At 39.6% G+C, this 26,557-nt stretch overlaps 1 protein-coding gene across 3 annotated transcripts in view; it reads right to left on the bottom strand.

Annotated features, from left to right (window-relative positions):
• The window catches only part of gosr1 (golgi SNAP receptor complex member 1), a 103,229-nt gene extending 81,605 nt beyond the window's left edge, over positions 1-21,624 (bottom strand). Inside the window, exons 1-4 of one of the 3 annotated variants that reach the window (XM_043718399.1) lie at positions 21,517-21,624; positions 14,573-14,693; positions 5,059-5,146; positions 1,581-1,688 (exon numbers count right to left, since the gene is read on the bottom strand). In XM_043718399.1, coding sequence (XP_043574334.1) covers positions 1,581-1,688; positions 5,059-5,146; positions 14,573-14,693; positions 21,517-21,547 — 348 coding nt within the window. In that variant the 5' untranslated portion in view covers positions 21,548-21,624. The other 2 variants (XM_043718400.1, XM_043718401.1) reach the window with 2 other exon arrangements.
• Between the last annotated feature and the right edge of the window lie 4,933 nt (positions 21,625-26,557).

Below are 26,557 nucleotides of genomic sequence, written 5' to 3'. Positions count from 1 at the left end.
GCCCCTCCCCCAAGTCCCTCCTCCCTACCTTTTATCTTAGCCTGCTGGGCACACTTTCCTCATTCCTGAAGAAGGGCTTATGCCCGAAACGTCGATTCTCCTGTTCCTTGGATGCTGCCTGACCTGCTGCGCTTTTCCAGCAACACATTTTTCAGCTCTGATCTCCAGCATCTGCAGTCCTCACTTTTTCCATCAACACAACATACACAAGCACTTTCAAACCAAACGGCACTAAAAGGTTAAAACAATGTAGAGGTGTGTTTAATATTTTCAATAGAATCAAAAAGGGCATGACATTTTTCACACTTCCAAATCAAAAAATGCCTTAAAAGCTACATGTCTACCTCCCTTTTTTTATAGGCTTTATATAATCAAATTACAAATTAAAAGTTTATTTGGCTTTGGCAGACATTTACAAGTGGATATGTTTCACTACTGGAACCATTCTAGCAGTCTCAAGTTCATTAATGTACATCTCTTCTCCTCTATAACCTAGGCAGCATTACCAATCTATAACATTTCTCCAGATTTACAAATCTCTCTTACTATTCACCCCAATTGCGTTGATTTTTAAAACCATCTTTGTGCTCAAAGAAATGTTAACTCACTTTACTGTTCATTTACTATGCTATTTGTGCCACCAGATCCCATGTTTTAGGTACAGAAGCATTCAATTTCCCAATAAAAGGGATTGTCTATTTTGTTATGTAACTCAAATTTACATCATTGCAACTGGAAATCAGGGCGGCATGGTTGCACAGTGGTTAGCAGAGACCCGGGTTCAATTACCACCTTAGACAACTGTCTGTGTGGAGTTTGCACATTCTCCCAGTTTCCTCCCACAATCCAAAAATGTGTAGGTTAGGTGAATTGGCCATGCTAAATTGCCCGTAGTGTTAGATGTAGGGGAATGGGTCTGGGTGGGTTGCTCTTCAGAGGGTCGGTGTGGACTTGTTGGGCCAAGGGCCTGTATCCACACTGTAAGTAATCTAATCATTTGAAACCAAACAGTGTTTTTCACTCTCTGAAAATTTTACCCCAAATTCTTATTCAACATGAAATGTAGGCCCAAATGTATCTGAGGCCTACATTTCAGATATATTTCCACTGGCAACCCTTGCAGATACTGATTTTACTTTGGAAGAGTGATGATGTGCCTTAGGTAAAACAATGACTGCAGATGCTGGAAACCAGATTCTATATTAGAGGTGCTGGAAAAGCACAGCAGTTCAGGCAGCATCCGAGGAGCAGTAAAATCGACGTTTCGGGCAAAAGCTCTTCATCAGGAATACAAGGATGATGATGTGCCTTGACAAAATGTTGACAGTGACTCTTTAGAAAAGATCTGATATGCATCTGATAGGCAAACTAGTAAATCATTCCAACATCAATCTGCTGGCAATATTGGATCGACTGCCAAAAGCTACTCAAGAGAAATATGTGGGTTAGGGAAGGACTATACCCATGTCATGATACCAGAAAAGAAAAGTAGATACGCACATTGCTGCTAAATGTTGAGCTGCTCCAACAATGAAGTACACAGTAACCCCAGACTACAAATTAATGAAGATTGTTTTTACCTGTAAAATGTCTCTATGCCGTTGTAGTGTGTGCATGAGTGCTGCATTCAATGATGTAACACCAGGGGATGAAGTATACTCTGCCATTTTGTCATTTACTCCCGTGAGCTGGAGATAAAAATGTTTAAAACATTAAGAAGTGTACATACAGCAATAATGCCAGTACTTACCATATACCTCTGACTCCTAAGCACTTTGGTTCAGAATTCCATTGCAATACATCTTTCCATTTCCCTCTCCTTCACAGTACCAATATTGGTATAAGCATTCTTCTTAAAAAATACAGGCAAGAAACTTGCCTCCAAGTTTTCTGATAAGAGATATCTGTTATTATAGAATATTCAAGGATGTCCATAGAGGGTACATTCATATTCTAGTTACACGCAGATTGAAAAAGACTGAGGAAAAGCTAGTCACCACTTAGTAGCGTACAGGAAGCTAAAATTAGGAAGCAATCACGTGAATTTAGTCTTAGGCTACTCAGTGATAGTTCCTTGTGGTCAGCTGATATTGGCAGTGATAGTCATTCTTTCCAAGGTCACTGCACAAACCAGGCAAAATAGCATTCACCACTTCAAAAAGCAAACACCATAACATGCAAGACAATTCAGCCTACTCCTAAATCAAATGCAACAACCATTTCAAGTTAATTCCAAATAAAGGAGGGTGACAGGACAAACAGATATCCAAATTACAAAGTCTCCTTAAAATTCAAAACATTATGGATACTGGAAAATCTGTAATAAAGAAAAAAAAGTGAACATTCAGCCTGTCTAGCAACATCGAGGGGAAAGAATCAGAGAATTGACCTTCCAAATCCATTAAATGTTAGGTTATCTCCTTCAGTAACGCTTTAAAAGCCAGAACCACGGGTTCAAGTCCCACGCCAGAGCATTAGCACACTATAGTAGGCTAACACTTTAATTCATAAAGTTCTATTACACAGAAGAGGAACAAAACTGAAACTCATCTGCCTACCAGATGATATCTCATGACAGTGTCCAAAGAGTAGGGCATTTCTCAACAATGAAAACTGATTAACAGAATCATACAATCTTTACAGTGCAGATAGAAACCATACGGTGAATCTCTGCCAATCCTCCAAACAGCATCCCACCCAAACCTACTCTCCACCTTATTCCCATAGCCCGCATTAACCATGATAAATCCACCTGGCCTGCACATTCCGGGACACTATGGGCCATTACACCTAACCTGCACATCTTTGGACTGTGGGAAGATACCAGAGCACCCAGTGGAAATCCACACAGACACAGGGCAAATGTGCACACTCTACATAGTCACCCAATGCTGGAATTGAATCCAGGTCCCTGAGGCTGAGGCAGCAGTGCTAACCACTGTGCCACCCTAATTAACTGATCACTGATCTCATGGTTTGTATGATATTGTTAAATACAAATAATTGTTAACATAAAAGCAGTTTTTTTTCCCTGAGATGAGAGATAAGATGCTATATAAATTCAAATGTTTTTTCTGTAATTCTTGCTCACATTTGAAAAAGATTATTGATTTTTCTTTCCAACGGTGAAATCGCAGTCTCAGACAGCCTCAGGTGATCCTTTAGAACGGAGATGGAGGGGGAATTTCTTCAGCCAGAGAAAGGGTGAATCTAAGGAACTCATTGCCATAGAAGGCTGTGGAGGACAAATCACTGAGTGCGGTTAAGACAGAGATAGTTCTTGTTCAGTGAGGGGATCAAGGGTTTCGGGTGACAATAGGAAAATGCAGCTGAGAAACATAGCCAAGATCAAATGGTGGAGTAGAATCAATGGGCCGAATAGCCTAATTCTATTCTCATGTCTTATGGTATCAGCTCAATACCAAAATAAAACCAACCAGATAATCAATAAAATGGCATTTTTCATCCTGTTATAATGACGCATGGTGTCAATTAAGGACAAAGCATATTAGATGATGAATTGGAATTGGCAAGGCAGAAAAGCATTCAACAAAAAAATGTGCACAGCTATGCATCTTCAGAAATCTTCAAACAAAAAAAAATTCTGTTTGCTTTTGGTCACTCACAAAACTCATTTTAACACTTGGACAATGTTGACCTTGTTTTAGAAAATGTTATGCAGGTTAAAATTAACTGGATTTTGTTGTAAGTTACTGAACTAGAAATTCGATAGCTGAAAGAGCACTACCCTAAACATATGGTACTTATTTTACATAACACTAATTATTGTTTATTGATTACTTCTCCAAAGTGCAGAGAATGGAGAAGAGTTGTATTATCTTAACATTGCATGAGTGTGTATTTAAAACCACCTCACATCAATAACAGCAGTGCTCACAAGGTGTGGATGACAGAAAAACAATCTAATCATGCCCAAATTTGCAAGACATAATGGTGACAATACCTGCAGTCCAAAAAAAAGATTCAAGTGCTTCATGTAAACGGCAAAAGACAACGTTTGGTTTAACATATATGCAATGTTAACAAGGCAAATCATTGATGTTATCACTGCTGGGTTTAGATCTCGAATGTTTTAATACTAAAGAGGCCCAAGAAAAAAAAACAAGCTGCAGTTTTGTAACTGCATCTTACGATTTCTATTATCACATGCCATTTTACAACAACACTAGTAGCAATGAGTTTTCAGATATTACATTTTCAGAATTATTTTTGCAATAACTTTCTGGGCAGTTCAACCACTGAAGTTCAACCATTTGTGTGACGTACTGCTAGTTTTCATTTTTGATCTGAAATTTCACTGTACTGCAGTAGTAAATCAAGATCACATAGCCCAACTATTTCACAAAATCTGTCAGGAATTTATTATTTATGTATCTGCCAGCAAACAGTAATGAGGCCTAAAGCTTCAGGTGAATGAGGAAAAGTGGGCTAAGAGCACTCCCAATGTTGTGAAAGAAATAACTTCTAATTGTTTAGCATCCCTGAAATATAATAAAATGTCATAAAGTGCTTGAAGAGGAAGCAATCAGAAAACTCAGAACAACATTAAACAGGAATGGCTGAGCAAAATGCAACACAGGTTTCTGAGGAGACTTCCCAAAAGCTGGAGAAATTAAGTAAGCAGAGTAGTTTAGGAAAATCGTTTCACAGTGTGTTGGTGGGATGCAGTTGGGATTCAAGTGGGATGAAAAAAGACCCAGACAGAATAGTCAAGGCTCATAGATTTGATCTGCGATTGAGATGTATGAGGAGAGAGGGATGGTGCATTGTATTTTGCAAAGACTGGTAGAAACTTTTTTTTTAAAATCCAACAATCCCCAAGCTTGAGAAGAATGATAATTGTGACCACTGTTTTTGTGGGGGGAGGGGTTAGTGAACATTGACAGGAGAGAAAGATAAAAGATTTAAAAGAAAAATCAAATACAGGCACAGAGTTCCAGTTGGGATAGTTTGTGAGGGGTGAAGCAGTACAAGTAATACTCTTGACTCTTAACAAGGTTTCAAAATAGCAATATTTAACTGAAGGGTTAAACTCACCTTAGCTAGCAGCTGTTCTATTTCCACAGCCATTGTTTCAAACATCCTGTCTTGGCTCGATCCATTTAGAAGAGGTGTTGTATCAGAACTAGAAAAGTGGAAAAAGAAACAAAAACTAGCACAAAAATACAAGAAAAATGTCGGACTAATATAATTTGCTACGCAGTGTAATTAAAATAATAGCTTTGTTAATCTATCCAAGAATATAACAGAAACAAAAATTGATGCAGAAAACAAAGTGCCCAAAATAAGTGGAATTTTCAATCAATACATCATTTATTACTGTTGAAGACATTCTGCATGAAGCATTTAATTTAATTTACATGAATGAAATCAATTCACAAAGATAAAAAAGTGTTCACTTGATCAAGGTGGTTAAGCACACATTTAAACTAGACTTTTTGAAAATCAGCTGTACATTTCCTTTTTTTATGTTTAATATGAGAAATTCTGACTGAAGAAAAATGAGACTTTTTAATGCCAATTAAAATAAATGGAAGCAGTTAAAAATGGATGTACCTTTCAAATAAAAATCTCTTCAATTTCAAAAATACTTAAGCAACACAGACTTACTCTTTACAGTGATTAATTACTTCCCCTAGAAGTAATTAATCACTGCTCAACTTCTATCAGTACCTTCATGTAGTGGCTGAACTGCTTGTAAAACAGCTTGATGTTTTGTCAGTTAGGCTTGGAGCAAGCTTAATTCCAATAATATCTTACCCAAAAATGATAGGCAAAAGAACTAAAAACTAAATCACAACTTCCTTAAATGGTGGTCATGAACTGAAATGTTGGGGTCATTAGCTCTGAGGCAGTAATGATCACTGTGGAACTTTGACAGACATACCTCCACCCTAACAGGACCACTTGCTCTCAACTCTTACTGACAGAGTCGTAACAATTTCCAAGCATTGAAAAGGAGTCACAGTGTGAAAATAACGTGGGGACTACTTACTACATGCCCAATGTAATAAAGGCAAGTTAATGTAAACACAACATGCATTCACACATGCAACAACATTACCATCACCAGATTCCTGCAAAATGAACATCCAATGATGAGAGAGCAAATTTCATTAGGAACAAAAAAAAAATGCAATGGTGACACAACAATTCAGAGGCTGGATTGCTTCTTGACTGGCAAAAGTCCCTCTATCATAGGCAAAAACACAATTCAAACTTTCCTAAATGAATGCAAGTAGAACAACCAAAAAAGACTGACACCATTTTGGATAAAGCTGCCTTCTGACACCTTATCCACTAGCTTAAACAACCACTCCCTCCACCACAGTGAATGCAGTATGTAATATCTACAGAACTGAATGAGCAGCTCACAAAGGCATTACTGGCAACATCTCACAAACCCATATACTCCACTACACAGAAGGACCAAGTGTGTGGGAACAGCATTGTTTCAAAAAGTTCACCACAACTCATTCACCATCCTGACGTTGACAGACCATTCCTAAATTATTAGTATCAAAATCCTGGAACATCCCAATAGTGTTATGATAGTATCTTACCACGTGTAGTGCAAACCTTCTGAAAGATAAATTTACCACCACAAACAGCTTGGAAAAGGCAATTCTCTCAGAATTGAGGATGACTTGCTTCCATTCTTGAGGGACTGGGGGGTTCTGCAGTATCTGAATACTCCAATCCTGGAGTCACAGAGTGCTACAGGTGGGGCAGGTGGTGTTAAAGTCGGACATTCTGATCCTGGGTGCTCCTTCTGCTGCATGGCCTTGGCCTCCCACATGCTCCGCTCAGTGATGTTTGAGGTGGTTATCGACTTTACAGATACTCCTTCTCCAGAAGGAGCGTTCTAGGGCAAGCTATTCCCACATGTCAGTGGAGATGTTACATTTGCTTAGGAATCTTTCGGGGTGCCCTTGTAGCATTTCCTCTATTCTCTTCGTGCTTGCTTACCATTGTGCAGCTTGGAGCAGAGCACTTGTTTAGAGAGAGTTGAGGGATTGCGCATGCAGACAATGTGGCCTGTTCATTGCAGCTGGTCATGCCTGATCAATATCTCAATACTGGGGATACTGGCCAAGGAGAGGGTGCTAACACTGGCACATCTATCCTGGCTGAAGGTCTACAGGCTTCTGCAAAGGCAGCGCTGGCAATACCTCTTTTGGGATTTCAGTATCTAGTTCACACAAGGTCCAGAATTCAGATGCATACAGGAGGCTAGGGAATCATAGGAAATCTCTGTAAACTATGAGTTTGATGTTGGGTTTGAGGTCTTGGACTTAAAACACTGTTAATCAGACACTCAAACTCAAAACTGGCATATTGGAGTCCATGGTGCATTTTATTGTCAATTTCTGCTCATACCAAGAGAAGGCTTGAAGTATCGATCAAAAGGCTTGCTGTGAATTTTGGCCATCACGAGGACAGAGTTGTGGGGCAGGAGCAGGCTAGTAGAGAAACTCTGTTTTCCAAAACGCTTAGCCTGAAGTCCCTTCTCTCAAATGTCATGGTGAATGCATTGTCAATGGCTTGTAGCTCAAGTTCCAAGTAGGTGTGCGCACACAGGCGCCATCTGCATGTTGCAGTTTGATGACAGAAGTTGGGGTAGCCATGGTTCTGCCCTGCAGGTGAAGGGTGAACAGTTTCCCACTTAATTCGTGCATGTTAGCTCCACTACAGCAGGGTGAACCAGTGAACCTTCGTTATAATTATATCCTCTCTCAGGTAAGGAGATCAAAACTGTGCACAGCACTCTGACAACAAAACTTCCTTACTTTTATTCCAGAACCCTCTTGCAATAAAAAAAACTTACCATACAGTAAATTCTTAATTCTAGATAACCGGGACTTCACTAAATTATCAATTGAAAGGGAATAATGGATCTGATGCTTCATTAAAGCTAGTTCAAGACTGACCTTGAAGCTGCTCTTCAGTCCCTGGGAGAAATCCCAGATTCAAAATGAGAGCCATTGGTTCGTGTCATTCATTTTCAAGTGAGCATTCGTCGCATCGCAGCAGCAAGTGGAGTTCTTCCAGCTGCCATATTATTTCTCATAAAACCAGCTCACCAATATATTTCATGTGTGCTGAATACCAGGGAGATTACTGTGCTTTCCTACCTAAATGATTGTAGCACGTATGTGCATGCTAACTTTATTCATATGGACTCGCAAATCACTTTTGCATACTAACAATTACTGACACCCTGAATTTTAAAAATTCTGCTTTTCTATTCTAGAAAATGATGAACAAACTGACCAATTTCATAATGTTGCAATCAGAAATTAATTTTGTCGTGTAGGTACGGATGTTTTGATGTCAAAGGCTGTGACAATTTGCACACCATAAAGTCCCATTATCATCAAATGACAAAACAAAAGTGACCACTTGGTCAGTTTTGATAATAAGACTTTAACATAAGGATGTCGGCCACACACCAGGAAAATACATTGCTCATATCTAAATGACACTACAGATTGCTTTTCTGTCCTCTAGAACAGGTGATGAGACATTAATTTAACATCTTAAATCTGGGAGACAAACCTCTTCATTTACATGAAAATTGAAGGTGATATGGATAGGGAGGAAGATTGTCAAAGGATAGAGCAGTATGTAGATAAGTTGGAAAGTTGGGCAGAGAAATGGCCGATGATGTTTAAAAGGTATAAGGTGTGGTTAAATGCCAGAGGAAAGTATACAGTAAATGGCAGGACCCTTGCGAATACTAAGACAGAAGGGATCTTGAGGTGCAAATCCATAATTCCCTGAAAGTGGCAACAGAAGTGTACAAGGTGGTAAAGAAGGTGATAAGCATTCTTGCCTTCATTGGTTGGGACACAGAGTATAAAAGTTGCAGTCTGGAAAAACTTGTACTGTTTTTGCTAGAACATCGGAGGCTGAGGAGTAACCTGGTATAAGTATATAAAATGAGAAGCATGGATAGGTTGGACAGTCAGAGTCTTTTCCCCCCCAGAGTGGAAATAGCAAAATAGACTTAAGGTGAAAAGGGGAAGTTTAAGGGAGATGTGCAAGACAAGTTTTTATTTTTAAGACAAGAGGTGCTTGCAACATGCTGCCATGGGAGGTGGGACAAGCAGGCATGGTGGGCTGAAGGGCCTGTTCCTGTGCTGCATGGTTTTACGTACAGACATTGCTGGGTGAAACTCTCACTTAAAATCAAATTGACAATATTACTTCTGAAACTTTAACAGCACAGTTGATGGTTCCACAGCATTGGAATTAAATTGTAAAGTTGAAACTTTATTGCTGGAACAGCACAGCAGGTCAGGCAGCATCCAGGGAACAGGAGATTCGACGTTTCGGGCACAGGCCTGAAGAAGGGCCTGTGCCCGAAACGTCGAATCTCCTGTTCCCTGGATGCTGCCTGACCTGCTGTGCTGTTCCAGCAATAAAGTTTCAACTTTGATCTCCAGCATCTGCAGACCTCACTTTCTCCTCCAATTAAATTGTAAAGCTGAGCTGCCTTTCAGACAAGATAGATTTGAGGACAGCAGAATAAAATTGGATGGTCAAGGGAATGGAAAAGCTACTGTGCTTGTTCAGATAATGCAAAAGTATGGTCCCCGATTTTACAGCTAATGAAGAAACACAGATTTTCAAGCACTGGAGTTAAAAAGCTATATGCATCCCAACATGTTTACAAAAAAAAGAGATTTTATTACTAAAATTGTAAAAGGCTGTACTTTAAAAAACTTGTAAAGTATCAACCTTCATTGTTAACTTCTAAACAATGATCACTTTACTTAGATTTGGCCCTGAAATAAGAAATTACAACATTATTACATTGAACATGGCTTAAAACTGAAAATGCTAATCACTATGCCACCTAAAGCTGTTTTAACAGTGAAAACAGATTGTATTGTGACACCTTTTTGGCCAAAAGATTGAATTATGTAGCCTTTCAGAATTAACTTTGAAATGGATTATTGCAAATCAACAATTTTAAAATACAAAAATTGTAAAACATAAATAAATCGCTGAGTAAATACATTGACAAGGACAGTACCAAGCTACACAGATCAGGAAGACTCCTGGTTTGAGTTGAAGAGGTACTATATCTGGCCTCCAAAATGGGAATCAATGGGTCACCCAACAAAAAATGTGGGTAAGGATGCGATTACCCTCTGAAGGGTTCTGCAAGGTCTTGTATTACAACACCTTAGCTCTCCTTTGGGAGACAAGAGCAGGGGAAAGAGGAAAAAAAACCTGCACGTTAAAGAAAATTCTATGGCTCCCATTTTGCCATGTAATGTTTTACTGAAAATCAGGACACATTACAAGTTGTCAGCCAATTCATCAATCTTCAACAAAAATTCATCCCATTTCTAACTCTATTCTCCCTTCGCATAAAATTGGGCTTATGTTGTTTCACACTATACCGTTAGAGGCTAATCTTCCTGGAGATGATGCTCACTCCCTCAAATTCTCTTGCTAAACATTTTCAAATTATCTGATTCAATCTGTGCTATACAATCAGAATTAAAATGATTACTAAAGAAAGTGAATATGGTACATTTAGGGAACACCAACTCTGCGGAATGACAAGCTATCACTGGGGGAAAGAGCTTGGACATTCTATGGCACAGAAATTACTCAGCCAGTGTAAACTTCCTTACATTTGATTACTTTCAAAGTTCACTGATCAGTACTATGAACTAAAGTGCACTGCAACAATTTATCAGCCATCCTAATTATAAATGGGCTGACTGAACAAACAGTATGCACTGCTAAAAAATCTACACAAGTGTCACTTTAACTGTCAAATGCATTAATGATAAATTCTGAGAGCAGCATCACATTCCCCAATTTCACAACACAATCCCTAATGTAAAACCCTCAACTAGTTTCATTTACATTACAGAAAGGATACCTCAAAGTGATAGAAAATATTTTATACAATAGGTACTGGATACCAGGACATTGCATATATTCTAATGATAGAAGCATTAATGAGAGTAGATAATGGACATAGTGAATCAAAAGGTGCAGTACTCTTTTATTTGGTTCAATCTGAGCTTTAGGATCACTGATCATTAGATCCTGAAGTTAATAAATCAAAGGTAGTCTTTCTCCCAATAAAAATTATTCTTGCTCAAGATGCAGAGACATAAATCGATCAGCTCAAGTGTTGAAAGCAGCAACTACAAAGGCAGCACTGAGCTGTTTAAAAGTAAAACACTACATGCTTTCCAGATAGATTACATTAACAAATCTACCTATAACTAATGGTTAACTGAATAACAAAGGTTAGAAAGGACCCAGATTCAATCCATTGACTACAGTGAGTCAAGTAGGAGTGTGGTAAGGTCACTACAATTGGCTTACTTCTCAATGCTAGAAAAAAAAGGGAAGAAAATAACTCTGGGGAAAAGAGAAAACAACTGGCCAACAGAAAAAAGCTATCTATTTTTAAGAATAAATTGTTAAATATTGTTAATCTGTCCTGGTACTTCATATGTAAAAGTAGAAAGTGATATCATATAACATTATTGATGAATAATGAACAAATGCAATAAAATGCATCTCAAAATAGCAATCAGAGATAATGCAAATTATAGAGAAACTTCGATTATCCAAAGGACACAGGCGAGGAGTATTTCGTTCGGTTAATCGAATGCCAGATAATCGAATGCTGGATAACACAGTTTAGCCGAGCATCGGGACCATGCGATCTTGCCAGGTTATCCAAAATTCGGATAATCGAGGTTCCTCTGTAAAAGTATTCACAGAGCTAACTTGAGCATCATATTGTAAACTGTAAGCCAAAAAGGTCAAATCAAAATAAGGATGCAAACCTTTCTGTTCTTTATTTGTGACTAGATTGTGACCAGAAAGCCTAATATAAACTGAGAACATTTTAAAACTGAACAACTGCTGGAACACATTTGTTAAAATAGGAGGTAATACAGAAGGGAACAAAAGTGAGAACACCTTTCAACATTCCTGCATGTTTTCTCAAAGGCTATATTTCACTCAATGATCTATAGCAACCAACAAAAATCGTCAAGAACCTTAAACTAAGAGCACAATTAGTAAAGTAGGCATTTGGTCATACAGAGCTTGAGTATTGCTGCAAAAAGATACCTTGTTGAAATTTTTCATCCTGCACTCATCAGGACAATTTGAAAGAATACCAATACAAGTAGAAAGCCTGGGGGCCCTCTTGTGGCACAATGATAGTGTCCCTACCCCTGAACCAAGAGACTCGGGTTCAAGTCCCACCTGCTCCAGAGGTGTGTAATAACAAGGTTGATTTGGAAAATAGGTACAAGGAGAATGCCAACATTTATACCATGTTAGCAGGAAGTGCTAAATGATAGGCAGGTAGATTCTGATTAGTAGAGGTATCACCATGGAGAATGCACCTTTTAAAGCTGATTGACAATTAACTACTGTTTAAATTTTAAACCAGACAGGTCAACTGATGAGGACATTGCCCGGAGAAATGAACTAGCAAATGGACATTTGACAGGTTGAAACAGACACAGTGGGGTATATCTTTTGTTTTAACAGTTGCAAGTTGGTTTTCTACTTATATGGAAAAGGATTTCTCCAAACCTGCGAAGATCATACAGGCACATGGACAGCAATGCAGGTGCCCACTGCAAAGAATATCCAGGGAAGCTACAGACACCTGCGAAGCAGAGCTATATAATTGCAATCTGTACCTATGACCAAAGCATGAATTAGCTGAAATTATGAACTCAGCAACTCATACAGTTCAGTTTACTTTCAATGAAAGCATGTCCAAATAAATGGTGTTGCCATGGAATCCTTGCTAGGCCCAACCCAAAAAAAAAACAGGGCTTCATGAATTGCATCCCTTTACATATTTCTTACATAGGAGGGAAGTTTGTAATACTTGAATCTGTATCTAAGTGGAGGGCTGCACTTTGGCTCAGTGGTTAGCACTGCTGCCTCACAGTGCCAGGCACTTGGGTTCAAATCCAGCCTGGGGTGACTGTCTGTGTGGAGTTTGCACATTCTTCTCATGCCTGTGTGGGTTTCCTCCCACAGTCCAAAGATGTGCAGGTTAAGTGAATTGGCCACATTAAATTGCCCAGTGTTCAGGGATGTGTAGGTTAGATGCATCAGTCAGGGAAAATGTAGAGTAATAGGGTAGGGGAATGGGTTTGGGTCTGGGTGGGACACTTTTTGGAGGGTCAGTGGAGACTTGTTGGGCCAAATGGCCTGTTCCCACACTATAGGGATTCTATGATTCTATCTCCTTATGTGTCTTAATGGGGTCTATCCTATGTTCAAACTCACTTCTGAAATACAACAGCTAGTGGGTTACCTCCTACAACAATGAACAATCACTGGACTCAAAATATTAACTCTGCTCTTTTCCTCTCACAGATGCTGCCAGATCTGCTGAGTTTCTCTTCCTCCCACAGTCCAAAAATGTGCAGGTTAGGTGAATTGGCCGAGCAAAATTGCCCGTAGTGTTAGGTGAAGGGGTAAATGTAGAAGAATGGGGTCTGGGTGGGTTGTGCTTCGGCAGGTCGGTGTGGACTTGTTGGGCCGAAGGGCCTGTTTCCACACTGTATCTAATCTAATTTCTGCTTTTATTTCAGAATCATTTGTGATCCTTGGCCTGATCCTGGAAAGTGCCCAGTCTATCGCAGATTACCCTGAAAGGTTAAGCTTTTTATTAAAGTTTGAGCAAAAGTTGCAGTTTTACATTGCTACCATGCAATTTCGAGAGGCGTTCACCACTAAAAAGATAGGCAGAATGTCATTTTGGCTTGACAGTACTATCTCACTAATAAGTAATGTGAAATAATAATTTCGGTGCCAGTGTAATGCCAAGTATATAAACCACTTGCCAATGCCTGGAGGATTGTATCAAACAGCATATCTTTCAAGAAACAAGGTACTACACATACCCAACCAGCTCGTGCTTGGGACTTACAACACTCTCCAACATTTGATGCTATTCTGCATTTGACAGCAGTTGTTGAATAAAAGTGTGCAAAGAATTATGCTGACACGCAATTTGGGATTTTCAGTGATGCTTCCAGTGTGGCACACTTGCATGTACTGGAAGCTACATATATTAATACAGAACCTCATTCTTTGCATACAAAAAGAACATGTACATGTACTGCACCATTTCATTTCTATGATTTATGTCTCAGGGCAATGTTCTAAGCAGAATCAACCTGCCTGGCTTAAAATTTAAAAATTCTAGCAGTTAAGTGTCAGTCTACAATAACTGGTGTATTCTTCATGGCAACTTCTCCAACCAAAGTCAATTTGCCAACCGATTAGTGCACTCCTATCACACAGTAGAAATGCTGGTTTTCCTTTTGCTTTGATGTTCTTGCAAATTATCTTGAGTGCAAGGCAAAAAGCTTTGCCAACACTTTCTCAGCAATACTCTAAGTATGAAATCATGGCTAATCTTTAAAAAAAATTAGTTTATATCTCCAATTGTTTAAAAAGCAAATATTTTCTTCACAGTTCAGGGAAGTATAGTTGAAAAAAAATAAAAGAAATTGCAGTGTAGTACCTATACCTGTCGCGTCGTCCATCTCGTGTCGTGGCACCATTATAACTTGTGCAAAGTTTACTGAAGGATACCAGCTTCAAATCAAGTTCGTTCTCCAGTTGCCGAGCCTGCTTCCGCAGGTCTGTTTAAACAAACACAAGAGAAATTAAGCAACCTTCATCTAGATAAGAAAGAGGGAAATATTGAGTAAGGAGAAAGTTGGATCAGATTTTATAATTGTAGATAGGTTTTGCTCGAGTATCCTCAGTGAATGGAGTACAACTCACACCTGAAATCTGAACGGTATTAAATGAAATCAATTATCCAATCATTTGCAATTTATCAATAACAAAAGGTCATAAATGTAATTTGGAAAAGACATTCAAGCCAATGTCATTGAAACAAAGTCACTGCCGCAGCACCTAACTGGTTTCAGTTTTAAACCTCTTTCCAACAGTCCATTCCAAATGTCGATCACCTTAAGTAAATCACGAAGTTTAACTTATGTAGTAACTTTGCCAATGCCTCACAACCAAAGTAAATTTCAACTCCAGTCTCTATTGTAACGTAGGAGATGATAGCAAACAATACCAAAATCTGCTAAATGATATAAAATACCAATTAACTTGTGACAATCACAGATAAATGATACTAACGTACTAGGAAACTTAGCTGCTCTGTGAATGTGTTCTTATATCACCTTGGAGCGGAAACAGGGGTTGGATTTAACATCTTATCCTAAAGTTAGCACCTCTGACATTCCTTTACTTTGCATTGAAATCTCTGGACTAGCGCTTAAGGCCAAACTTTTCTCACTCAGCAGTATGGAAACAATGCTTCTTGACAGCAGCACTAATCTTAACTATAGTAGTTAGAAACTGTGTCCCAAAAAAACCTAAAAACTTACTCCTAAAAAAAACCCTAAGTTTTCACTGGTTGGAAATTTTCTTCAAAGCTGAACAGTCAATTTCTTTGGCGCCTCATAATTTGAACCCCCTAAACTCAAGATCAGCATTGTGGCTATTGTACTCACACCTTTGTATCTTGATGACCAGAAATCAACACAATAAGCGAGGTTGACCAAAGTACTATACAATGTGATCATGGCTTCAATACATCCGCATGATTATTTTTGCCACCAAAAGTAGCACACAGGAAATGCCATTACAGCTGACATTTTAGGAGAAAGTGAGGACTACATACGTTGGAGATCGGAGTCAAAAAATGTAGCGCTGGCAAAGCGCACCAGGTCAGGCAGCATACAGGGAGCAGTCGAATCGACATTTCTGGCATCAGCCCTTCATCAGGAATGTTATCAGTTGACATTTTAAGCAACTACGAACAAGGAGATATATTCTGGTTTACTCTTCTCCCGGATTTAAACACTATATTGGTGGAACTGAATGTTAGAAGCCATCAGCGTATCCCTCTCCAGCAGAGAGGCCACTGCCTAGAAAGGCAGAAAGATACCAGGGTTGTACAGCCATTTCAGCAATATAGTCGAGTTAAACCAGACTTAAAAGATGGAATATTTATTACTGCACATTAAGACAGTTTATCTGGCTATGTGAATACAGACATTATGTTGAGTGCACCTAATCAAGTTCTGTATTGTTATAAAGTTAAAAATCACACAACACCAAATTATAGTCCAACAGGTTTATTTCAAAGCACTAGTTTTTGGAGTGCTGCTCCTTCATTAGGTGGTTGTGGAGTACAAGATCGTAAGACACAGAATTTATAGCAAAGGCTTAAGTGTGATGTAACTGAAATTATATTGAAAAAGACCGGGATTGTTTGTTAAATCTCATCTTTTAGAATGACCATGTTGGTTTCAGTTTTTTCATATACAAATCCCAGAACATTTTTAAAAGTTACATTCTCAAGTGCACTTTAACAATAGGTGCCATATCAGCTCAGGCAATACACTGAAGGTGTGAGGTGCCCTGTGAGAGGCGGTCTGTGCCTCAATATTCAGACTGATTCTAATCTAAAAAAGGGATTTTCCAGAATCTTACATGGATTCATGTAGCTTTTGAGCAAATTAAAATAAAATTCTGCAAGTACAAAGCAAAATAAATGCATTATCAGTTACATCACACTTTGAACTTTTGCTATAAATTCTGTGTTTTATCATGTTAAAAATCACACAACACCAGGTTATAGTCCAACAGGTTTAATTGGAAGCGCTAGCTTTCGGAGCGCCGCTCCTTAATCAGGTGGTTGCGGAGGGCACAATTTATAGCAAAAGTTTACAGTGTGATGTAACTGAAATTATACATTGAAAAATACCTTGATTGTTTGTTGAGTCTTCCATCTGTTAGAATACCATGATAGTTTCACTTCTTTCATATGTAAATCACAAAACTTTTTTTTAATTAACTGTTACAATTAGTGACAGCCAGATAATATGTTGAAGGTTAGCCCTCTGTGTTCCCTGTCTGTGCCATAATGTTTGGACTGATTCAAATCTAAAAAGTGAGTTAACAGAGTCTTACATGGATTCATGCAGTTTTCGAGCAAAGTAGAATGTAACTCTGCATATACAAATTCACCCCACAAACGTATACGTATATGTATATGTGTGCATGTGGGTTTTTGTGTGTGTGTATAAATAGTGCAATGGTGGTCACCTGTAGTGTGACATGAACCCAAGGTCCCGGTTGAGACCCTCCCTATGGGTACGGAACTTAGCTATCTTTTATGATCTTATGCTCCACAACCACCTGATGAAGGAGCAGTGTACTGAACGCTAATGCTTCCAAATAAACCTTTTGCACTATAGGCTGGTGTTGTACAAGTTTTAACTTTGTACACTCCAGTTCAACACTGGCACCTCCAAATCATGTATTGTGATAACAATAGTTTTTAAAAAGAAGGGGAGTGAGGAAAATAATAGGTGATAAAAAAAAAAAATCACAGCATTTCTCCAAATCTCCAACTTGGATTTTCTTCTCTTACTGTTTTTTATTTTGCCTTTATTCAGATTTCTGATCATATTAGTAGTATTCAGAACATCAAACAAAATACTTTTGTTACAAGTTACGACAGGTTTGCAATTTCTATTTTCCTATTTTTTATACACATCACCCCAGACTACATTCGGACTTTGCCTGTTCAGTTACCTTTCTTCCACTTTCCAAATAATTTCTGTCTTCTCAGCAGATGAAACACATCTATGAAGAGTGATCTCTGCAGATAACACATTTGGCGCAAGGCTAACTGAGGTAGAAATAGGGCAGTTTCTCTTCTCTACAAATGAAATCAATAACTTAGCCAACTTCTCTATTCATGCGTTTGGAGAGACTGATCATCTCCGTGAAAAATCATAGCTGTTAACCCATGTCCTGTCATTCAGTTAAACGGTTACTTGGAGCACCACCATCTCAAGTACTTTTCAGAAAATTATTCCTGAAACTACATTACAGAAATCCCCTGTAACAATTAACTCATAATTCAAAACGACAATTTAGTCTCAAATTCCCTTTATAACTGAATATTGACTTAAAACTAAGTATTGCATTGGTGTTCAAGTCAGCAAAATTTAGACACCACTAATATTACGAAGGCATCCCCTCTATGATATTAAAACATGAAAACCAGCACAATTAACACAAGTAAACACTCATTCATGATATCCACCTCTATACCTTGCACAGAACACCTATTGAGAATACATTTCAACTGAAGTCATGATTCAGATAAAACTTCAGAGTAGGAACATCAAGCCACTCAGCACATCAAACCGACACCACCATTTAACTAGACTGTGACTGACCTTCTCCTCAATACCACTTCTACATACTATGATATCCCATAACATCATTAGTCTCAAGAAACCTATCAAGTTCTGTCTTGAACATATTCAGGATTAAGCTTCCACAGCACACTGGCTGGAGAATTATAAGTTCAAGTCATCATCTTAACTAGTCAATTCACTCATGGCTAGGAACTCACTCCAAATCATGCTTTCTTCCATATTTAATGGTTCTTCCCCTGCAACATACAAAACTATTTTTGTATCAGTGCACCTCTGAAGTACTAAATAAGTCTTTTATCACAAACATCTTTAAAAAGATGGCAGACAACACTTGACAGTCAGAATTAACTTTACACATACAGCACTCCATTTTGCAGAATTCAGGAATGTGCATAGCAGGTTTGCCAGTCACTAAAGAGATGACATTGTTTCACATTGTAATCCTTTGACAAACATGGGAATCTCTCATCTCTTCCTGTTTACAAGACAGTCAATGCATGATATACAACAAGAAAAGATGTACAAATCAACAAACACACATCCTCATGAATTCTACTTGTAAACATTAGATGGATCACTGGTTGACATTTATCTTTTCAGTAGCTAACAAACATGCTATGTACTTTTACTGAAACACAGGGTGCACGTAAGGTCAAAAAACAAAGAACTGTGGATGCTGGAAATCTGAAACAAATACAGAAAGAGCTGGAGAAACTCAACAGGTCTGGCAGCATCTGTGGAGAGAAAGCAGAGTCAATATTTCAGGTCCAGTGATTCTTCTTCAGAACCCAGTATTATATGAAAAGACTGGTGCAACTTCAATAGCTTTGTATGTCCCCATGATGGAAGCAAACTGTAAATTGCATACTAAAGCACAAATCAATGATTTTTGCATATTAATACATTCATCGCTAATTTTTAATGGTCCTGAAATTGATGCAAAATGGCATCAGAAGCAAAAGTGAACATTTGGGAAAAGTTGACTGAATGATGTTATACAAAAGACAATAGCCTTGCTGAAGTATAGAACCTTGGATTGTTAAAACATCTTGACATTTTTGAATCATACTTTCACTTGTCATTTACACTTTGCAATCAAAAGTTACAAAAAAAAAGTTTAAATTTTCACAAGGACTTCATCCAGTTTTTGTTGGTTATCACTGAAGTGCATCCAGTTTCAGAAGTTAAAGGAGTAATTTACTTGTACCGCAATTCATTGAGCAATACGACAGTTATAGAGTCATAGAGATGTGCAGCATGGAAACAGACCCTTCGGTCCAACCCATCCATGCCAACCAGATATCCCAACCCAATCTAGTCCCACCTGCCAGCACCCGGCCCATATCCCTCCAAACCCTTCCTATTCATATACCGCCTATTTACCCTATTCATTACCCTCAAATTTTGTAAACCTCTACAAGGTCACCCCTCAGCCTCTGATGCTCCAGGGAAAACAGCCCCAGCCTGTTCAGCCTCTCCCTATAGCTCAAATCCTCCAACCCTGGCAACATCTGTGTAAATCATTCCTGAACCCTTTCAAGTTTCCTTTCAAGGAGACCAGAATTGCACACAGTATTCCAACAGTGGCCTAGCCAATGTCCTGTACAGCCGCAACATGACCTCCCAACTCCTGTACTCAATATTCTGACCAATAAAGGAAAGCATACCAAACGCCTTCTTCACTATCCTATCTACCTGCGACTCTACTTTCAAGGAGCTATGAACCTGCACTCCAAGGTCTCTTTGTACTATAACAAACTGTTTTCCATCTGCTGTTACTTGCAAGCAAGCACATAAACGACCATCTCAAAAATGTAACTTTGGGAAAAAGAGTATCAAGATAGTATAGCCATGAAAAAATGAAGTATATTGAGATACATAAAAATGAATCTATTGGCACTAAATTGAAGTGAGATTTAGGCATGGCTGTCAAAAGAAAGAAATAAGCAAACATTGGAACTGAGAAAGGAAGGTCAGGTTCTGCCAGCTTTTGCTATAACTGCAACTACACTTCAAAAATACTTCATTGGCTGTTAGGGAGTAAAGCTGGAACATTCTGAAGTTGTGATATAAATTGCAGAAATGTAGATCTTTCCTCAACTGCAGCTTATGGATGGATTATAAAATACTTTGTTTTTAAATTGCTTTTAATCAACTTATTTGGCCATGTAACAATACATCTCTGGGGCAATTGGGACTTAAGTGCAAATCTTCTGGTCCAGAGTTAAGGTCAAAATCACTGTACCACAACAGCCCATGTAAATGCCAAATTACATTATAAATCAGAGAATATATTAATCCACAAAAATCAAATCCAACCTCCTCCTGTGTAAACCTGAAAGTTGAAACTATATAAAGTGAAGTTGAAACTTTATTGCTGGAACAGCACAGCAGGTCAGGCAGCATCCAGGGAACAGGAGATTCGACGTTTCGGGCACAGGCCCTTCTTCAGGATTTCTCCACTATATAAAGTGAAGCTATACAGATGATAAAGAGATTCCTGAAATTGTACAATACAGACTTGTATTCCACTCAGGTAAATATTTTCTAACCAACCTGTTCAGAGATATTATTGCACTACTTGGCTCAGAGATAGGGACACTATCAGTTCACCACAAGAGCCTGAAGACATTGCACACTTCTTGAGAATGTAGGACTAGAAACCAGGGCTTCTAGGTGAGAGGCAGGAGCACTAGCACTGCACTACAAAGCCTCTAAAGTTACTAAGATATCCCAGTCTGCTGTGTGACAGGCAAAGATGGAAACTTGTTCAGCTGTTCCTTGGGTATTCTATAACGTTGGGTTGGACAGGATTCTACCCCACTCCCCCCAAATTCATCCAGCTGCCGACTGCCAAGGAGGGTAATGACACTCCCACATTATAGGTCGGGGGGGGGGGGCAGGCTGAATACTTGGCAGCAGCAGCCGGGTTGCTGATACTCACCGCCCACTACACAGATGGACTTTTAGATATCATCAGGCAGTCGCTCTCACACGTTACTGGAGGATGGCCTAAGAGACTTTTACTGCCGCTGGGGGGGGGGGGGGGGGAAGGGGTTCGGGGGTACAGTTGGGGAGGATGGGCAGTGGGGTGGGGGGTTAGAGTACAGGTTTAGGGCGGAAGGGGTAAACGCTTTACGCCTTCACGGTGTGGATTTTTATCCGCTCGGCTCCCACCCCGCGGCCCGTCGCCCCGACCCCTCACCTTCCCAGTAGTTGCTGTTCCCCGCCGCCATCTTTGTTTTCCAACGTCACCCACTTGGAACACTACATTACCACGGCTTTCTGAGGGAGGTCTCTACCAGCAGCTGACAGAGAATAAATACACTTGCTCATTTGAACAGAAATATCACCGCAGAGTGCCGCAGTATGTAGATAATTTACTTTAATCTAACTTCGAAATATCCCGTAGAATCCAGTCTATATCTCATACCGGATAGACAATGTTGATCGTACTCCCCTCCAGAATTATGGTACATGCCACATTCTTAAAGGGGCCAGTCCGCAGCCAGCCCAGTGCGCACGCGCGCAGCTCAGGGTCAGCTGTTGCGGCGTGTGATGTGTCCCTTTCTCTTGCTACATTTTCAGGGCCAATCAAACTGTGGGAAAGTTAGCGCCAGGAATCAAATGCAATCCCGAAGCTACGATGCAAAGGGTCAAAATTTGTTTTGTTTGGAGCGTGAAAGGATGTTGCATAGCAAAAAAAAGGGGGGAAAAAAAGCATTGTGAAAGAAAATGCCCCAAGATCAACAACTTGAAATATTAAGTCTGTTGCACTCTTTACTACCGTAGTCTGTAACCCAACGGTGTCAGATTTCCACTATCTGCAGCTTTTTATATCTAATTTTAGAACAACCAACACAAAATATCAGCCGAAAGGGGCCAGATTCAGAAAACAATGCAGCACCCAGGATGTTTGGTTTTTGAGGTAGTTACAAAGATTAAGTCTGGAAGATCCCGTTCACACTGCCTTCGCTGTTCAATTATTATTTTGCTCAATCTAAGCATTCTCTAAATAGTTTTTCTCCCACTTTTCTTCGACCATTTATGTTAAAGTTGAGACTCTTCTAAATATAAGCTGAAAACTGACAAAATGCAAATAATTTAAAGGTGAAAATCAAGTCCATAATAAAAACCGAAAGAACTGCTGATGCTGTAAATCAGAAACAAAAACAGAAATTGCTGGAAAAGCTCAGTAGGTCTGGTAGCATCTGTAGAGAGAAATCAGAGTTAACATTTCGAATCAAGTGACCCTTCCTCAGAAACATTAATTCTGATCAACTCCATAATATTTGTTTACAGAGTTGTACAGCACGGAAACAGACCCTTCGGTCCAACTCAGGCGTGCCGACCAGATAGCCTAGTTTTGGTCTCTCCTATTCTGGGAAAAATATTTTGGCTAATCAGTCTATCCATGCCCCTCATGATTTTATAAACCTCTATAAGCCTATCAGCCTCCGACCCTCCAGAGAAAAAAGCCCCAACCTATTCAGCCTTTCCTTATATCTCAAATTCTCCAATCCGAGTAATGTCCTTGTAAATCTTTTCTGAACCCTTTCAAATTTAACATCTTTCTTAAGTAGGGAGACCAGAATTGAACTCTAAAAGTGGCCTAACCGATATCCTGGACAGCCATAAAATGACCTCCCAGCTCCTGTACTCAATGCACTGATGAATGCATTGAGTACAGAAGACACAAGAAGACACACCTTCTTCATCACCCTGACTACCCGCAACTCCATTTTTAAGTAACTATGTGCCTGCACTCTTTATTCGTTAACATTCCAGCATGGCATGGTGGCTCAGTGGTTAGCGCTGCTGCCTCACAATGCCAGGGACTCGTGTTCGATTCCCACCTTGGGCGACAGTCTGTGTGGAGTTTGCACATCCACCCCGTGTCTGGGTGGGTTTCCTCCGGGTGCTCCGGTTTCCTCCCACAATCCAAAGATACGCTAGATTGCTAGTAGTGTTAGGTGCATTAGTAAAGGATAAGTATAGGGTAGAGGAATGGGTCTAGGTGGGTTACTCTTCAGATGTTCAGTGTGGACTTGTTGGGCTGAAGGGCCTGTTTCCATTCTGTAGGGAACCTAATCTAAAGTTAAGACAGTCTAAATCATGGAGAAACTGATCCCTTGGTTAGAGGCATACCTGGCACAAAGGGGGATGGTGGTGTTTGTAGGAGGTCAGTCAACTCAGTTCCTAGGCATTTCTGCTGAAGTTTCTCTAGGTCCTTGGCAGAACCATTTTCAGCTGCTTCATCAATGACCTTCCCTCCATCGTCAAGTCAGAAATAGGGATGTTTACAGATGGCTGCACAGTATTCATCACCATATATGGCTTCTCAGACACTGAAGCAGACCGTTCCCAATTGCAGCAAAACCTGGAGAGAATCTAATTATTGCCCCTTGACATACAATAAAATTTCCATCATTGAATCCACGACTATCAACAACCTGGGAGTTACCATTGAGAAGAAACCAAACTGGAATAACCACAAGTGAAACTTGAAAGGGTTCAGAAAAGATTTACAAGGATGCTGGAGGATTTGAGCTATAGGGAAATGAGCTGCCAGAGGAAGTGGTGGAGGCTGGTACAATTGCAACATTTAAGAGGCATTCGGATTGGTATATGAATAGGAAGGGTTTGGAGGGATATGGGCCGGATGCTGCAGGTGGGACTGTATTTGGGTTGGGATATCTGGTCGGCATGGAAGGGTTGGACCAAAGGGTCTGCTTCCATGCCGTACATCTCTATGACTCTATGACTCTAAGTACTGTGACTACAAGAGTAGGTCACAACTTTGGAATCATTCAGTATGTAACTCACCTCCTGACTCACCAGAGTCTGTCCACCATCTACAAGTTACAAATCAGAAATGTGATGGAATACCACCTACTTTCCTGAATGAATGCAACTTTAATAACACTCAAGAAGTTTGACACAAAGCAGTCTGCTTGATTAATACTGTATGCATGAACATTCACTTCCTCCGTCACTAACACTTAGTAGCAGTGATGTGTATTAGCAACAAGATGTACTGCAGAAATTCACCAAGGTTCCTTAGACAGCACTTTTCAAACTTATGACCACTTCCATCTGTAAAGACCAGGGCAACAGATGTATGAGAACACCAATACCTGCAAGTTCCACTCCAAGCTACTCACCATCCTGACTTGGAAATATATCACCATTCCTTCAGTGCCACTGGATCAAAACCCTGGAATTCCTTCCCTACGGACATTGTGGGTCAATCTTCAGCATACGGACCACAGCAGTTCAAGAAGGCAGCTCACGACTACCAGCTCAAGGGTCCTAGAGATGGAAAATAAATCCTTTTGCAGTCAAAGATGCTTACATCCTGTGAATGAATAAAAAAAAGTTGAAAGCCAACTCTGTGAGGTACACTCCTTTAGGTTAATTGTCATCTTTATTTAAGCATGTCGAGAGAGGGACATTTGATAAATGTTTATCTTGGTAACCCTTTACAAGCAGTACTTGAATCACAGTGGTGATTGTACACTCAAGCAAAGAACTGTACAGCTATGTTGTTCTTTGCTAGCCCCATGGAAGATTGGTAAAAGTTATAAAGTGTACGTCTGTATTGTCTTTACAGGATTAACTACAAGATTTAATCATATTGGGCACATTCTGAGCACATTCTGATAATAGCACTCTCTTCCCCGAGTCATAAAGTTCCCAATTCAATTTAAACTCCAGGACTCTAGTACTGAGGTAGTCCCACACTGTCAGGAGTGTGGTCTTTTAGTTGAGATATGCAGCCCCTGCTCAGATAGAGTTTAAAGATCCACACAACTATTGCACAGGAAAGCAGAGAAGGCACCATCAGTGTTCAGAATAATTTTTTTCTCAATCAGTATCACAGACCAAAAATCTTAGTGCGATTGGTGTGAGTTTTCTTTGTGCATATTGACTGAAATATGTTTACTAAATTAGCAATGACTATGTTTCAAGATGTACTTAATCGGAAAAAGGCACTATAAATGCAAGCTTTTCTTTCTTCCAATTAGTGTGCAAAGTCATTTGGTTAATTTGCAGGAATATTCAGCACTGTGGGGCTGGGTTAGCACAATTGCTAAGATACTCTAAGTGTGGTGGAGAGTGATGCCAAAGGTGCTTCCTCAAACCCTGTGCTGACTTAGCTGTTTGTGGAGGCATGTCTCCTTCCCTTGCCCTCACACTACATGTGGCTCTCTAACATAACATTGTCCTTTGTGGATTATGGCTAGTTGCATTGTGTTTTTCTACAATATAATTATGATCTTCATGTGTGTATTGGTATCATTGGATCAAACTTATGGTTAGTGGAAAATATCATTCGTTAGACTGACTTAGAGACCTCCTAATGGGTTTTTGTACTGGGTTAGAAAGCCATTTTGAGACTGCATATCCTACAAGGTACCTAAGACCTGAATGAACAGGGCAAGTAACTGTGTATCACCATAATCACTCAGTGTCGGAGTTTATGCACTGAACCTACTGGATTGTTAAAAATGGACTTAATTCAGGGTTTTGCCCATTCACTATAAAGGGCAAATGCTCCCTGACCACTTTTCCAGCATGTTTTATTGTATTCATTCATGGTATATGAGCATCACTGCTTGGGCAAGCATCTATCCATAATAATCCTGAGAAGGTGATGGTAAGCTGCCTTCATGAACAGCGATAAAATCACACAACACCAGGTTATAGTGCCTGATGAAGAAGTAGCGCTTTGAAAGCTAGTGTCTCCAAATAAATCTGTTGGACTATAACCTGTTCTTGTGTGATTTTTAACTTTGTCCACCCCAGTCCAACACCGGCTCCTCCACATTCATGAACAACTGCAATTGTTTGGTGCTGTTGGAGAAGGAATTTCAGGACTCCGACCCAGTGACAGGGAAAGAATGGAGGTATAGTTCCAAACCAAATTGGCAGATGACTGGGAGAGAAACTTGCAGGTATTCCCAAGCACCTGAGTCTAGGACCAGAGGACATAATCTCAGAATAAGGGGTCACCTACTTAAAGCAGAGATGGGGAAGAGTATCTTCTCTCAGAGGTTAGTGAATCTGTGGAATTCTTGACGACAACATATTCAAGGCTGAAATAGACAGATTTTTAATTAGTAAAGCAATTAAGGACTATGGGGAAAAGGCAGTAAAGAGGAAATGAGGACTATCAAATCAGCCATAATCTCATTGAATGACAGAGTAGACTAATGTGCTGAAAGTCTAATTCTGCTGCTCCG

Source organism: Chiloscyllium plagiosum, chromosome 28 (genome assembly GCF_004010195.1).
Source record: "Chiloscyllium plagiosum isolate BGI_BamShark_2017 chromosome 28, ASM401019v2, whole genome shotgun sequence".
Classification (NCBI taxonomy): domain Eukaryota; kingdom Metazoa; phylum Chordata; class Chondrichthyes; order Orectolobiformes; family Hemiscylliidae; genus Chiloscyllium; species Chiloscyllium plagiosum.
The sequence above is the reverse complement of the archived record's forward strand: the minus strand, read 5'-3'. Positions and strand labels throughout refer to the sequence as shown.